This window comes from Cherax quadricarinatus, chromosome 1, assembly GCF_038502225.1.
Source record: "Cherax quadricarinatus isolate ZL_2023a chromosome 1, ASM3850222v1, whole genome shotgun sequence".
Lineage (NCBI taxonomy): Eukaryota > Metazoa > Arthropoda > Malacostraca > Decapoda > Parastacidae > Cherax > Cherax quadricarinatus.
In genome coordinates this window covers 95,300,457-95,317,956 of record NC_091292.1, presented here as the reverse complement: position 1 = coordinate 95,317,956, position 17,500 = coordinate 95,300,457, and the positions used below count along the sequence as shown (strand labels likewise).

At 44.8% G+C, this 17,500-nt stretch overlaps 1 protein-coding gene across 9 annotated transcripts in view; it reads left to right on the top strand.

Annotated features, from left to right (window-relative positions):
* The window catches only part of LOC128686001 (uncharacterized), a 363,682-nt gene that overhangs the window by 320,724 nt on the left and 25,458 nt on the right, over nt 1-17,500 (top strand). For all 9 annotated transcript variants that reach the window (XM_070084588.1, XM_070084571.1, XM_070084597.1 and 6 more), the window contains one exon: nt 390-1,759. In XM_070084588.1, coding sequence (XP_069940689.1) covers nt 390-1,759 — 1,370 coding nt within the window. The remainder of the gene's footprint in view (nt 1-389; nt 1,760-17,500) is intronic.

Genomic DNA, 17,500 nt, shown 5'->3' with positions numbered 1-17,500 from the left:
AGCTGTCTCTGGTACCCTGTCTATACCTTGTGCCTTGTCCCTATTTCTTGGTGCCTTGTCTTCAGTGCTTTGCCCCTAGTTCCTGGTATCTTGTCTCTGGTACCTTGTCTCTGTTGTTTGCATTCAACAGAGCCTGCCCCCTGTCCATTCCTCTTTTGGTATTTTATACATCACAGGGAATAGGGAAGGTTAGATTAAATTCCTTGGATCAAGATCCCTTCGAGTGTGTTCCCCCCTCCTCGAATACCCAGCTCCCCTTCCTGAAGATCCTGACTATCCTACTCCTCCCTCACTAGCACACTGTGACCTATATGAATTTATCTCCTGATGAAAAATGAAGATATGACAACAGTGATGTAATTATTATAATAATAATCTTGGTGTTACAGGGTCTCCGAGGTTTCGTCGCCGCGTGGAAAGTCAGTGGTCGTCACTTGTGTCGCGCTGGAGAAACATCGGCTCGCCCTCCCGTCATGTCGTAACGCCCACGCCAGACCACGAGGGTCTGGTGGGCGGTGGTGACCGAGTGCACATGATGCGGCCCCGGGACCACCACCACGCCCACACATCAGCCAGCAACAACACTACCAGCACCACCAGCAGCAGCAGTGGTGGTGGAGGGGGACCCCTGCACGCCCTCAGGAACAAGCTGGGGCGTGGCAGGTCTCGTCAGACTCGCGCTATGTCGCTATGCGAGCCCGAGGATGAGTGGGGGCCGCCCAAGTGGGTGGACTCGCGAGCGGTGCTGGAGTGGGCGCGACGCTGTGGTGAGAGGGACGACGAGCAGGACTCCGGTGTTACAGGCAGTGACAACGACGAAGTCTTCCCGTCTACTAAATCGTCGTCGTCATCGTCGTCCAGCGGGGGGTCGTCTTGTCAAGACGAGGCCTTCAGCGAGACTTGTAGCGACACTTATCCTGGCAGTGACCGTCAGGGTGATGCTACCCCGCCCCCTACCCCTGAGAACTACTCCAACACCTGCCCCACCACACACACCCTCAAGCGACACGACTCCAACTCCTCACAGAACAGACATAAACAGCAGCAGCAACAGAAACAGGGGTTGCAACAACAGCAACAGGGGTTGCAACAACAGCAACAGGGGCTGCAACAACAACAGCAACAGGGACTGCAACAACCTCGTATCGTCGCTGATCATGTTATCAAGATGAATACGCGTGACCACCCGTCCCCTTCATCCACCCCGTCAGGAGTGCTGGGTCGCCGCTACCAGAAGGCAGCACAGCAGCCACTGTCTCCGTCACAACAACAACAACGCCCAGTTGTCCCTCCCAGACCAGGTGGCGGCCGCTCAAGAATCTCTTCTTGCGTTGATTCTTGCATCTGGGAGGAGCCGCTGCCACTGGATCCCAGAGTCTCATCTCAGAGTCCCGCCCACACCGCCGCCCATACACCCACTCATACCACCGCCCCTACACCCGCCCAAACCACTGTGCACACACCCGCTCACACCACCGTCCACACACCCGCTCACCGTATAAGCACTCTGGACCGCCCCAAACAGCAGCCAGAACGCACGTCGCCGCCCACACCCATCACGATGACTCTGGGAAGGGGCGGACTGAGGGCACTGACGGCAGCCACGACGGAGGAACGGCGGAGGCTGCAAGGCCTCAGGTCCTCTCCGGAGAAGACCGCCGCCCATGACGGCCCTCAGACGCCGCCCAAGCCACCCCTCACGCCCACCACCGACCACAACAAATCCACGTCTAGTCACGACGACGACGACACAGAGAAGGTAAGACGTACTTCTTTATCCCTGTCATGTAAACAATGTTGTGATACAATGTTGCTTCGTACAAGAGACACTTCCTCCTCCCCACTTTCATATCCACTGGATATAGTAACCACTACACTTTTAAAGGGCCAGCAGACCTACTTTAGTGTGCCTTTTTTTTTTTTTTTGGCTTTTCTGAGCTGAATCTCAAGAACTCTCTTCGCTCCTTATACATTAAACTTACTTTTCGTCAAACTAACACCCTTCACGGTAATGTAGTTCATACGTTTCCTCCCGCTATAGACACCCCTGGTGTCTACTCTATTTCATGCTCCTCTTGTCATCTCCCATACTTTGGAGAGGATGGTTGTTCTCTTTCTGGCAAACTCGAAGAACACACAAAAGAAGTGGTACGAATGCCAACACCAATATAATTTTTTTTTTCTGTCATGTTAGAGATCGCAGTCGTCCTATTGACTGGTCCTTTGCTAGGACTGTCTACCCTACTTCTAGCGTTCACAGTCGCAGACTTGTTGAATCATTCCTTACTAGAGATGTATCGGATGTGAAAATTTAGATATCCTCGGATGCGGATGTGTATGAGGATATCTTACTTATTTCGCGGATGCGGATGTAAGAAATTGTGCGGATGTTCTGCGGATTCGGATGCAGATGTAAGAAATTGTACGGATGCTGATGCGGACATGAGAAATTGTGCAGATGTGGATGTGAGAAATTCTGCGGATATTCCGCGGAATTGGGATGCGGATGCATATGTGGATATCTGTTTACCATAAAATGTGGATGTAAGAAATTGTGCGGATTCGGATGCAGATGCATATGTGGATATCTGTTTACCATAAAATGTGGATGTAAGAAATTGTGCGGATTCGGATGCAGATGCATATGTGGATATCTGTTTACCATAAAATGTGGATGTAAGAAATTGTGCGGATGTTCCGCGGATGCGGAGATCCGTGTGTGACTTGAAAAAGCCCACTGTGTGGGTGAAACGTTGTCAATAAAGGATCACATTATACTGCATTTGTGTTTATATTTCCACCCCCCCCCCCCTTGCATTTGGTCCTACCCCCTGCGGGCCCTTGGCTCCCCAGCAGTGCTCCTTTTCTTGTCCTTAAACTAGCTCCATTTCTACTTCAACCTAGTCCTCTTCCCCCCTTACCCCCATTCTTCTACTGTTGCTACTCCCTTTAATTTTGCTTCCTTCACCCTTTACTCCCCCTTTTTTTCTCTTTTGTCACTAAACTACTCTCCCTACTTTCCATCGCCACTTTCTTCTACTGCTACCTCCACTACCTATCTATCACTACCTCCTCATATCCCTCTCTTGTTCTTGTCCCCTCTTCCCACTCGCCTATATAAATTGGCTTCCTTACTTTTCTGTTAGTGTGACTTTGTAAATGGTTCAAGTCGGACCGTAACGTCGTCGTAAGCTGCTCTTCCTCAGTGTCCGGGTTATTTGTGTAATACGAGCAAAATAGATCTACTGCAATGCTTCTTTTACCAGTTATCATCAGTTTAACAGTACCTCTCTAAAAGCCTGACAATCTTTTTTTTTTTTTTTTTAGCCTAAATAGCAGGGAGGTTTTCCCTTCACATTTTTCTGTGGGTTATGACTCGTAACGAATTATGCATACGGTTTAAACTTCATCTCCTGTTTCAGTAGTGAAAAACGTCTAATACTGTGGATGTAATAGTCATGTTGAAACACCAAGACGGTGATACCTGGAGAGAGGAAAAGAGAGAGAATCTATATGCCTGAAAGATATTATGAGGTCCCAGGTCATACCACGGGCGGGATTTGAACCCGCGGTCAGAGTCTCAAAACTCCAGACTGTCGCGTTAGCCACTGGACCAGCTAGCCACAATAAGATTCGTCCAACTAGGTATATTTCTACACCATAGGAAGGTTAGCATAGGCACCACTGTGACCACAAATGCAAGTTTTTACAGACGAATCTCCAGCTAGCGTGGCCGTGACGAACTCTAGCTCAAGTCACCTCAAAGCGACGCGACGGTCTGGAGTTTTGAGACTGACTGCGGGTTCTAATCCCGCCCGTGGTATGGTTTGTTTGCAATCGTGTCATTACGATTTCGTGATTCAGGTCCCAGATCCACACACGACCATAACAACCTACTATACGAATGACGGATTGGAAGTAGTGTAAAACAAACGTGAAAAGCAAGGCTGCCATGGACACACAAACACTGTCAACCGTGGTTCAGCAGATACTAGAAATACGGCTGTCAATATTCTTAAAGCGGAAACTAGATTATTACCTCCCCCAAGTGCCAGATCAACCAGGCTGTGATGACTGAATAGACAATCGAGTAAGCCTGGCTCAATGCCGGGCTGCGAGGCTAGAAGAACCCTTGAAATCGGTCACAGATAAATCACAGGTCATTGAAGCCCGTAATTAATTTTAGCCAAAAGGTCAACATGCTAAATTAATATCGGAACTTAAACTCATTAATTACTTTTTTTTATGTAAGAAGCCTGACGTAACATGTGTTTTCAGTGAGTTCGTGTGTTGATATTATGCAATATATTTTCCCATGTCTTATTCAAGGTGTTTAAACTCAGGATGTCCGTCTGGTTTTATAATCTAGTCTGGATGTTATGTAATTTCCATCAGTTGAACATTGGGAGGGGAAAGGGAGAGGTTCCCTGCCCAGACGGCCTCGTTTGCCCATCCTTTTCCTTCCTTAGCTTTCCTCCCGTTTCACGCGTGTTTCAGACGTTTTTGTAAAAATCAGTCACAGGCTTTTTCTGTCTTAGCGGGGTCGCTATCGTTCAGCGGGTCTCTTGTTTTGTTCCGTCTGTCCTTGTAGACGGTATGCCTGCAGAAGGTTTCGGGGGTCAATGCCCCCACGGCCCGGTCTGGGTAGATCTTGACGTAGTGTCGTCATTGCTACCCATCTCCCTCCGTCAGTTGTTACGTGTGTGCTGGCGTGTGAGGATGTATGTTTGTTGGCTGCTGTTTATTTCAGTCATCCAGAGACTTCCTTCTCCGCCCGGGAAAATGGTTATCAGATGGAGAGAGGAAAAGAGAGGGAGAGGGACATCAGATGGAGGATGGGAGAGACGAGACGGGAAGGGGAGAGAGGAAAAGAGAGGGAGAGGGACTACAGATGGAGGATGGGAAAGACGAGACGGGAAGGGGATGCGCACAAAACATAGAGGAGCAGGAAATCCTTCTTCCATTTCTTTGAAAGTTATTTTAGGAATGAAATGTGCGTGAGATATCCGTGACTGGAAGTCTTACTATTCCAGCCATTGTTTAATTTACTTGATGTAATATTAGAAGCAGTCGAAATAATTGTGCCAAAACAAACACTAGTAATAAAAATAGTAGAGAAATAAGGAGTGGGAGGCAGGGGAAGTCTGCCTGGCACTTTAGACATGATGTGGCAGAACTAACCAAAATCTAGTCAAAAACCACACTCGACGCGTAATCTCTCTGGGCAGAAGACCAGTTTGTCAGCCACAACTGGCCAGTGATGGTCCGGACCCTACAAGGGAAATGTACTCATGTCTCCAGCGGGGAATATTTTAGTTAGAGGATTTTCCCCAGAGAAACCTAAAAAAAAATGGATGTTTTAGGAATAGGATACTCGCTGAAATAAGTAATGAGACTGTTAACTTTGTTGTGGCTTGCCACTTAATCTCTACTTCGTCCAATTTAAGAAATATCTTCCTGAAGCGTCACGTGGTGTCAGAGATCAGCATATTCCTGGGGAGAGGGATGGAAGGGCTTCCCGTATCTCCCTCTCGATGCCTCCAACCTGTTTTTGATGTTATCCTTGATTTTTTTTATTATACTGTTTTGGTGGCGGCTGGTTTGAGGTCATGGATTATCCTGGATCGGTTCCTCAAGGGTGTTGTTATCGTGGGTGGCGAGTGTGGTCTTGTGGACGGTGTTTGGTACTCAGCTGATACCTGCTGCATAGTGATGGTGTCAGCACCTGGCAGCTGCTGGACCCCACACCACAAGCTTTCTTAGCTGTCCATAACGAACTTTTTTCTTTTAACGAGGATCTCCATCATTACGGATGACCTTTCATAAATGTTTTAGAAGATTATCCTGCCTACACAAATAAAAAAAAGCCTAGTCATAGAAATAGTTTATTATAGACATATAGATTTATATTGTTTAATCTCTATTAATCACGGAGCATACAGAAGTTCTTCGCCTATAATGCTTGATTTATTTAATGAACTGGCTGTTAGTTCATGACCAGCCAGGGCCATCAGTTGATCATGAACCATCGAGGCCATTCTTTAAGTAATGATAAAAAGAGACACAATACACAAATAACCCGCACATAAAAGACAGAAGCTTACGACGACGTTTCGGTCCGACTTGGACCATTGACAAAGTCACAAGTCGTCGTAAGCTTCTGTCTTTTATGTGCGGGTTATTTGTGTATCGTTCCAGTCACGGTATTGTGCCTTTTTGTTATTTATAAAAAGAGAAATAGTTCTAAGCAGATTGTCTTGATATAGACCATAAGGTCTGTTTTTCCAATGTATTTCATGGTGTTTCTGTGGCCCACCTCCTTCCCTTCACGGGTGTTCCGAGGCAGGAAAACGTTGAGCTTCTTGGTGACGAAGATGGCATTGCGTCAGGTTTGACAGTTGAGCTTACTTAAACGGATATGCTATCTGATTCGTCTCATACTGTGCCCAGCTGTCATTAGGAGGAGTTGTCTCTCACGCTGACGCTTCGCACTCTTCTCAGTCATACTGTTAGTCATCGTCAGTGACCGCAGAGTTTTATAACACACGAGTATTGGAGAGTGGAGAAGACCCTTTGGAAGTCAGGAGGAAGTGTTCGAATACTGTTGGAGAACTCCGATGATGATGTCCTTCTTGAGGGAGGCGCCGTCACTGGAAGTGGTGGTGGAAGAGGAGCAACAGGAGGAAGAGTGGGGTTCGCAAGGTAGTCTTAATGACCATTCATACTATTACTACCCAGCGATGTGCCGCTCCAGGAGATGGTCCCACTCAAGCTCTGCGGTCCCCCGCAGCGTCTCCCTCTCCCCACGGATGTTCTCTCCGTCGAGGAGGAGCTCCCTTTCTCCGTCCAGAGCATCGCCGTCACCACCCAGGTCTCCGTCCCCAAGGAACTGTCACGAGTGTGACCAACACCTCAGAAGGAGCTTGGCCAACCTTTCCATCTCACCCACAAGCTCAGGCAGGACGGAGCCTGAAGGAGTCCAACAGAATTACCTCAACCCATACACCTATTTGGTGAGTACCTGCAGCAGTGACAGTGTTCACCTCCTGATGTCATAACCTCCTTCAACCACTTGTCTTGATTGTATAAATAATAAAGGCCTCAGGTTGTTCTTCAACTCTATATATCCTTGGTTAGGCCTCATTTAGATTATGCTGCACATTTCTGGTCACCGTATTACGGAATGGATATAAATGCACTGGGAAACGTACAGAGGAGGATGACAAAGTTGATCCCATGTATCAGAAATCTTCCCTGTGAGGATAAACTGAGGGCCCTGAATCTGCACTCTCTAGAAAGGCGTAGAATTAGGGGGGATATGATTGAGGTGTATAAATGGAAAACAGGAATAAATAAAGGGGATGTAAGTAGCGTGCTGAAAATTTCCAGCCAAGACAGGACTCGCAGCAATAGTTTCAGTTTGGAAAAATTCAGATTCAGGAAGGATATAGGAAAGCACTGGTTTGGTAATAGAGTTGTGGATGAGTGGAACTCCCGAGTACAGTTACAGAGGCTAAAACGTTGTGTAGTTTTAAAAATAGGTTAGATAAATACATAAGTGGGTGCGGGTGGGTGTGAGTTGGACCTGACTAGCTTGTGCTACTAGGTCTGATGCCGTGCTCCTTCCTTAAGTGGAAGTGGGTCATTGGGCTAAGCCGGGGAGTAACATGGACCTGCTTCGCATGGGTCAGTAGGCCTGTTGCAGTGTTCCTTCTTTCCTATGTTCTTATATCTGTGCATGTCTTAAACATGTTCACATTTCGTTAAACAGATCAATTTTGATCTTGATCATAGTATATTGGTTTTGAACAGGTTCAGATCTCATGACAGGTCAGTTTTGGTCTTTGTAACGTGGGGTTTCTAGGAGATAAAGGTGGTGTAGTAATACACTTGGTTATGGCTGGTAACACTTATATTTGCAGAGACGTGAGGGGAATCCCAGCCTAGCCTTCTTCTTGCCTGTAATAAAGTTGGTAGAATTACCGACAATATGTAAAGTAAAAGGACACAAGTGCAACTAATGTGACATTTATTGTGGCAACGTTTCGCTCTCCAGGAGCTTTATCAAACCATTACAAACAATACATGGACACAGAGGGTATATAAAGGCTCAGAGTGAGGTGTAATACTAGTGAGGTACCATTTCGATGTTCACTAGTGGTAGTAGTAGTGGTAGTGACAAAAGTAATACAATATGGTAGAGTAAAAGGATATAAAAGCTATTACTTGGGTAACATAAAAATAGGTTGGACAAATATAGACTGGAATGAGGCAGCTTGTTTCAGTGTTCACTCTCTGTGCTGTGTGTAGTATAACAGGAGAGACTATGTGATGGCAGGGTTTACTGTTTTCAGGAGGATTCTTGCTAAGACTTCGGAGATGGTGAGCCTTTATATACCCTCTGTGTCCATGTATTGTTTGTAATGAACATCAAAATGGTATACAATACCGACCGGTTGTTAGGTAAGACACATATGCAACAGTTAGACAACTTTATTCCGAAACGTTTCGCCTACACAGTAGGCTTCTTCAGTCGAATACAGAAAATAGGCAGGAACAGTAGAGATGTGATGGACTGATTACATCGTCTTCACATCTCTACTGTTCCTGCCTATTTTCTGTATTCGACTGAAGAAGCCTACTGTGTAGGCGAAACGTTTCGGAATAAAGTTGTCTAACTGTTGCATATGTGTCTTACCTGTTTGTAATGGCTTGATAAAGCTCCTGGAGAGCGAAACGTTGCCACAATAAATGTCACATTAATTGCACTTGTGTCCTTTTCTTCTTGCCTGTAGGTCTATCCGGGAACTGAGAGAGGCCTAGCTGAGCAGGGAGCCTAAATGTATATATATGGGTGATATCTACAATATACTACACAGGCATATATAGGGGAAATTCAGTAGTTATACTGACATCTTGACTGTTATTGAACATATTCACACAACATTCAACGAATCAGTTGTGTCCTTGAACAGGTTTACATCTCAGCAGACAGGTCAGTTTCCAGTAAAATTCTTCACAGGTTAACCCATACATATGTCTGTCAAGGATTTAGTTTGAACACGGTCCTCGCTTTTATGTTTTCAACAATAGAGGAAGCAATGACGTTGTCGTTCACTATCTGGTAGGTGACATGTCATCTGACTCGTCATAGTATTTTCTATATCCCTGTGTTTTTAAGTGTGCTTTTAGCTGTATACGTTTTAAGGAATTTTTAATAGGGATGGGAAGATGCCAAAGTATTGGCCGATTACCTGGTTACCTGGAGGTTACCGATACTTTTCTTATATTTTTTTTAATTTTAAAATTTTAATGGCTATGTTCAGTATATAAGGGAAGCTTATTGAACAGTGGTTATTAATAACAGTAAACTTAAATATTAAATAAATTCCTTTGTGATTATGTCATTAATCATTACTTGTTACCTACTGCTTGTCCAAGGCACTTGTCGATAGTGTGCGCGCGTGTGTGGAGAGAGAGAGAGGCGGGGGGGGGGGGGAAGAGGAAGAAGAACGGAAGAAATATAGAACACAGACAAAAGAGTAGCGAAACAAACAGAAGAGTTGATTTAAGTATACTCAATGTGCGGCTATCACGTTCTGTACGAGTTAAATTCTGGAAGCAAAACATAGCCTTGTTTTCCCTGTCATATTCCATCAAACAGAACGTGTTGCATGCGTTAAGTAATGAAATCTGTCACCCTGAAGCATGAAGATATCGTATAATATTTTACTGTGAGTTCAGAGGCTACGAAGAGCCCCAGGGGCTCTTGCTAGTGGGGAGGGGCTCTTGCTAGTGGAGAGGTCCTCGTGCTAATAGGGAGGGTGCGCTTGCTAGTGGGGAGGGCCTCTTGCTAGTGGGGAGGTCCTCTGGCTAGTGGGGAGGACCTCTGGCTAGTGGGGAGAGCCTCTGGCGAGTGGGGAGGGCCTCTGGCTAGCGAGGAGAGCAAGGGGGCGGAGATGGCAAGTGTTTGTGTACCAGCCAGTAGCTCCGGAAGTGCTGTTATCTCGGTTATCTGTGTCTCCTTCAGCCACTCTCACTAACATCGTCATCAGCATCACTGGCAACTCTTGTTTCCTTTCAAAATTTTCCAGATGAGAGTTACCCCCAAATACACACGCACTAGTGTGTTCATTAGCGTGCATACAGGCACGTATTACCCCGTGATTGCCGGTCCATATTCACGTGCCTACCAGCAGACCTTGATGATGATGATAATTATTTCTACAAGTACATATACAATATATATGGGCCTAGCTGATAAAAATGACATACTGCTAAATAGAAAACTCTTGTTATGCAGAGCATTTCGGGCAAATTAGGTCAGTTTTGTCCCCAGGATGCGACTCTTACCAGTCGGCTAACACCCGACAGGGTGTTAGCCAGTACGGGTGTTCCCACCCGTACTAGGGTGGGAACATTAGGACGTGTGAGCTGAGTGCGCTAGCAGTCGAGCTACGCGATACCTGATAAATGTAGTGTTTTCTGCGTTATTACCTGGAGGTTACCTGGAGGTTATTCCAAATATAAAAGGAATCCTTGCAATATTTTGTATATATCGCTGTACAGTGGGATTTGACGAGTAACGCTCTGAAATTGAATGGAATTCATGAATATACAGAAGACGGTATTTTATTGAAGCTTATTTTGAATGTTGCTTAGTACCACTTTGAGCCTAGTCACTTGAATTATTGACATTATTATTATTATTATTATTATTATTATTATTATTATTATTATTATTTATTAAAGAAGCGCAAATCTCATATAGGTCATACAGCTGTTGACTTTGTACATGTGATTTTTTTATTCAATTTGCAGGAGTCTAGCTCTTGACCCCGTTTCTGTTACCATCGACCAATGAATGAGAAGCATGTGCAAATTGTCAATGTTGTATACCATTCATCTAATGATACTATTGACTGGCGTTACTGTCTCCTGTCCCGATTATATGTTCGTGAAACTCTCCTTTGTCTCCACTAACTACTGGGAAACTGTCACAGTATTGGAAGACTTCCCTGGGGTTCATCTGCCTCTTCCTCTGCCATGTATCTCCAGGTACCATAAGCTGGTCAATATCTGAGGGCTGTGTACGTTATGTTTCTCTCTTCTTGCGTTGTTGGGGAGTTCCTTAATCCTTCTCCTGTATAGTTTATTGTCCGAAGTTCCGGTACCATTCTAGTCGTGAACCTTTGGATCTTTTCTAGTTTCATTGCATGCTTCGGTGAGGTTCGGATTTTATGCTGGCGCGCGTACTCCAACACAGTCTAACATGCCTTGTGTTTAGAACTGGAACAGGACCCGTCCTTCGCACCCTAGATGAATCTTTTTAGATCATCATGGTACAGTGGTTAGAGCACAGGCTTGCTAGTTTCATTATTGACTTTCTATAGGTTCGACTCCCGCACGTTCCGTGGATACTTACTTCAACTGAATCCATAAAAGACACACCGAGACTTCTTCAAGCTGATATAAACCAAGTCATCCAGTAGGCCACTGACAACATGATGTTCAACGAGAACAGATTTCCGTTACTACATCACGGAAGAATGAAGAAAATAAAAATAAGCTAGGAATGCAACACAAACACAAACCACTCATTAAACATTAGTCAAATGTTATATCTCACGTTGAACGGCATCATCACAGCTGCGGTGAAAATGATAAGTTGGATAACTAGAACCTTCAAACAAGAGATTGCAAGTCAATGATACTCATCAGGTCACTCGTTTTCTCTGTTGGAATATTGTTGCGTGCTAACGCAGAGGAAATTGCGGAGTGGAAAATGTACAGAGAACCTTCACAGCTCATAAACTCGTACCTAGAACTGCAATCCTTAGAGCGTAGGTGAGAAATATGTATTATAATTTATACCTGGAAGATACTGGAGACATTGGTCCCAAACCTGCACGCCAAAATTATATTAATGAACGCAAGGCTTGACAGACAGTGCAGGATACCTCCTATGACAAGCAGGGAAGCTTTGAGTACACTGAGGGAAGACTCGACTGTTAAGGGATGCGACCCACAACAGTCGACTAACGCCCAGGTACCCTTTTACTGAAGGTAAACAGGAGCGGTGGGTGTAAGGAGACTCGCCCATATGTCTCGACCTGCCCAGGATACCTTGAAACACCCCTGGAAGCGATACCTTGATACACCCTTGATACTGTAAAGAAAATCCGGTCTTATGTGTAAGAAACTCCAGTACCTATCACACAGTACCAGTTTACTTCTCTTCCTCACTCTCATTCCATGTTATACCTGGATTTCCTTTTCTTTTTGCAAGTTCGTTTCCCTCTCCCACATTTCTTCCTTTCATTCCCCACGTCTTTCCTCAGAACTTCTCATAACCTCCCCCCCCCTCTCGCCTCTCAACTTTCACTATCCTACCTGGAGGTTACCTGGAGGTTATTCCGGGGATCAACGCCCCCGCGGCCCGGTCCATGACCAGGCCTCCCGATGGATCAGGGCCTGATCAACTAGGCTGTTACTGCTGTCCCATAAATAACATTTAGCACATTGTATCTAATTTTGTTAAATAAAAGAAAAATTGTCATACACAAGAGTTCTTTCCGTCCCAGAATACTCTGACAACCCATAACGAGCGTGTTCTTGACCTTGTGTGAGTCATGGGTCAGGTCAAGCCGGGTCCTGTGTTGGGATAATCCATCGTGGTGTCAAGCTACACTTTCTCAATTCCTCCCTTCCCTCTCGGTCCTGCCTCAGAGCTGGGACACTAAACATCATCTGTGAAAGTTTCAGAGAATATTGTATTTTGGGGTCAGGGTTGCTGAGGCATTGAGCTGCGATTTATTTAACCACCAGCAACCATATTTACACTTTTGTTAGTAGACACTATCTGGCACGCTAGTAGTTGCTTCTTACACGCCCCAGTCATATGACGGCAACGGCTCCACTGATCAGGTCATGTGACAGACCCGTGTCTGGTGATTTTCCCCTGACGAATAAACTAACAAACAAGACGGCGGCAAAGTTGAGGGTTGGGGGAAGGGGGAATCCCTGTGGGAGCGGGCAAGACAAGCCGCCATGTTGAACACTGACCAGGCAGGAACAGACGTGCTTAAGTATCACAAGGTCGCTTGCTTCTCAGAACTTCTTGTTGCGCTGGTCAACTATCTCATCACCGCTGTTCAACAGTGTTTAAGAGCTGGCCACAAAGTATCATTATTGTGGAGTGAGCAGCGTTGAGTCACGGCATGACTTATGGCCAGGATGAGCAGTGTCTAGAAATCTGCTTTCTGTGGTCGTGTACAAGGCGACGGTCGGGGATTGGCTTTTCGTTAGCCAAAGGGAAGTGAGTCATAATATGACGGCTCCCAGCTAGGCTCCTGTCCGGCGCCAGCGACAGTATTATAAGCCTGCCATGATCTTGCGTATTCAACAGGAAGGCGCTCTAGTCACTCCTAATGTACTGTTCACGTTACATGACGTCACTTCACAATGAAGTACAAAAATGAAGTACTATATACCTCTTTTCTCTTACAGGATTTAGGTCCTATGAGGCTTGGAAAACAATTTGCTCACTTTTTTTTTTTTTTGCCAGATTAAATTATTGTAGCGTTTTACTGTTTGAATATATTCGTACGTCCTCTGCGACATAATCATAAATAATACAAGTGCTCAAACAGGAAATTTAAAAAATCTTCTGAAATTACTTATGACAATTTTACAAACAATAATTTTATAAATTTTACATAGACTTAACGGTCATCGTTGCCCACGGGATTATTAGTATGATTTTAGTGTATACAATACTATGGATTGGCAGCTGTAAAAAGAAAAAAAACTAGTGTGCCTGATCATCCAGACTATAATGGATATGTGGGCCGGACGGCCACCAACAGCCAAGCAGCAACAACCTGTATGATCAGGGAATCTTGAATTTGATCACAGGTAAACAACTTTGAAAATATAGCAGTAAACGTGTATAATTCAAAACAAAGTTTGGGAACATCACAAGTTATGTCGAATGCCAATAAATCGCTGAGAAGAAATTAAAGTTGGGTTGTGTATTCTACCTGGATAGTTTGAGAGTCATAGGTATTAGTTTGACTTACTACAAAGAGGCTGCGGGGGCGTTGACTTCCAGAAGTGACTCCAGGTAAACTTGTAACCTTCGCAACTGACATACATTGTTGTGAGTGCATGAGCCAGGGCGCCCACATTGTTTACAATGTGGGCGCCCTGTAATTTATAGAAGTTACGGAAGCTTATTATACAGCCCTCTGCAAACAATAATGCATAAAGCAAACTGCAATAAAAATGTAGTGTGGATAGCTTTACAGACACATTAAAAACTACTCTATTATGGACAACCCGTCCAAGCAAGCAGCGGGACAAGATGTAAGATATAGTTAACACTGTATATAGTACGACTTAGCTTCTAAGAAGGATACGCTCATCACGTAGAGATGCTAAGGAAAAGTACTAGGCTGAGGGCGAGCAACTTAAAGTGAGACGACAAACCAACATAGTACTACCAGATGTCAATCATTAATACAAAAGGTAACAAGGTTTAGCAAGAAAAGCATAAGTGAGTCTTGCTACACAATAATAAGTCAGTCTTGCTCGCGTACAAATACTTGTGGCAGTAACACTGACGACAAACTCTTCTTAACTTGAAGGTTTCCTTTAACTAAATTTGGTGAACTTAACACCACCAGCTCTCCCACGTCTCAGCTGAAAGTATATTCTCACCCAGACACAGCCGAAGGTATTTTTAGATCAGGTAAACCCCTAACTTGAAAGTCTTACTTGGCTTAAATGCGAGTGTACGAATGAGGCGGGTGTAGAGAACTTTTTGCACTCTTGTACTAAGAGTAATAATATTCACTATTATTATTATTAGATTATAATTTAAATTTCCAAAATTGAAGAGTTTGCCGTAATAAGATTATGCAATTCATTAATTGAATTAATAAGTAAAATTGTGTTATTTCAGGATTTCATTAATCTTTGTTATTGGGTATCCGTTATTTATTATTATTATTATTATTATTATTATTATTATTATTATTATTATTACTGGTGTGATGTAATCAGTCCGAATTTCAGTGAGTGTCATATCCTTCCGGTATTTGGAAAGCTGTCGTATATCCTGTTTCCACCTATTAATATGTATATGGGGCGTTCCAGTTAATATGAACATGAATCATTTCCCATAATGGCAAGTGGGTAAGTAGGATGTGAGGAAGACCTGCCTCGCATGGGCCACTACATCTGTTTTAAACCTTCATTTAGTTTTGAGTTAGCAGAGTAACCTTCGGTAATGCTTTGATTGGTTTTACGACAGGACTAGACCGTGTGTACAGATGTGCTGGTTGGACGGGGCCCCGCCTGTTGTAGTGCCATGTGCTTCAGAAAGGGAGTGAGTGAGAGGGTTATTAGTGGAGGAAGTTAGGAACTTGGACGAAGAAAAAATAGGATTGATAGTAATTTACAGTAAGGTGAGGAGGAGGGCGAGGAGATTTCTTTCATCAAAATAATATTCACCCGTGCGACTTCATTACTCTTTGTTACATTGTGAAAACAAAAGCTGGCTATTTTTACCTGTCACTCCGCTGCACATGATAAGCGGCATATATGAGGTAACGAAATTTGCCCTTCCCCAGCTAGAAGACTTTAGTAGGACAATGAAGATATCGCCAGAAGTATGATATCGTTCAGTAGCCAGACAGCTTCAACGCTTTCTTTCTATCGTGGTTGGAATGAAAAAAAAAATGGTTATAACTATGACCATAATTTTTAAAGGGGTGGACCGGTAAGCCAGCGGAAGGCCTCGGTCAGATGACCAAAAGCTCTAACGGCGGGTCATTATCTAAGATCCGCGTCAGGAAACACTTGTCCTGTTTCCTGACATACCTAACCTAATCTGTTCAGACTGGAGTCACTAGGGCGAAGAGAAAGCGAAGATTGGGGAAGTGCTGGTGATTCATGGGGGGAGGGGGATGAGTGGCACGCGTTGTCACTCGCCTCTTACTAGAGGGCCGGGTAAGGGATAGGGGAGGGATGATCCAGGCAAAACTTGACCGCCCACTTGGCCGCAGATTCCCACACTGAGTGTTGTTGGTAGTGTAAAGTTGTGTGAGGTTCACACAGTGTAGTGACTACAGGATGTGGCTCTGCTGCCCCCTCCACTTCTCACCTCTGTGCCCCCTCAGTGCGATGGACTCCTCCACCCCCCTCCCCTCTGCACGTATGCTGCTCCTTCCCCCTCCCCCCTCCCCCGCCCCTACCACTTAATGCTTGTACAGATTGTATAAATGACATTCATATACATGAAATAAATTTATATGATAAACAGTATTCTCCTCGGGTGAGTTGCACGTAAGATTGGTGAATGACTTGTAATGTACTTAAGATCTTACAAGATTGTATATGTCATACGAATAAAAATGCAGCTCTCATGTTTGCAGTGCTCTTCCTCAAGGAGCAAATGTCTGACTTAGCCAGTCCTATATTTTACCATAACTCATGTGAAGTGTCAGATTTGTCACGGTTATAAAGTACACACAAACCAACTCAGATAAGTTATAGGGATGTTAGGAAGTATATCTTCAGCCTTAGTTGTCAGGAAGTGGAACAGTCAGGAAAGTGTAGTGGAGGCAGGATCCATACATAGCTTTAATAAGAGGTAAGACAAAGTTCATGGAGCAGGGGGAGAATGGATCTAGTAGCGACCAGCGAAGAGGCGGGGCCAGGATCTGTGAATCGACCCATGCAACCACAAATAAGTGAATACACACATGCACGAGCTAAGACTTGACTCCTGCAGTCACACACAGGCTAGTACATATAGGTAAGCGCGCTCTGGTGTGCGGGTGGGGAGGTTTTGGAGGGTGACTGTGTAAACTACTGATAAAGGAGGGGGTGTGAGGGAGAGAGCCTCAGAGTCGTCAGAGGGTCAGGTAAATAACTGTGAGAAGAAATTGAGATAATGGTAGTTGATGTTGGAGAGGATGTTGGGGGTGGGTGTTGATGTTGGAGAGGATGGTTGGGGTGGGTGTTGATGTTGGAGAGGATAGTGGGGTGAGGATTATGATGTTGGAGAGGATGGTGGGGGTAGGGGGGGTGATGTTGGAGAGGACGGTGGGGGTAGGGGGGTGATGTTGGAGAGGACTTTTCAACTAACATCATTAGTTACGCGGATATTTTTTACCCAACACTTGAATACTTCCAGGCAGCAGCAGCTGTAATTTTCTTCTTATACAAATGACATTCCAGCAAGACTTTAAGTTTCTAACACATTTTATCCTGGATGTGACCCACATTAGTCTGCTGACACACAGGTACCTATTCCATTGTTTTTAGGGCAGGGAGGGTTGGAATGGGGGGGGGAGCGTTAATAATGTCGAAATCGATGGTATACGAAGAGGTGATGGGTTGCTGTGGAGCTCAGGAGGGGTGGTGGTGATGATTGTAGTAGTGGGGATGGTGGTAGTTGCTGAGGTAGCGGTGGTAGTGGTGGGGGCAAGAA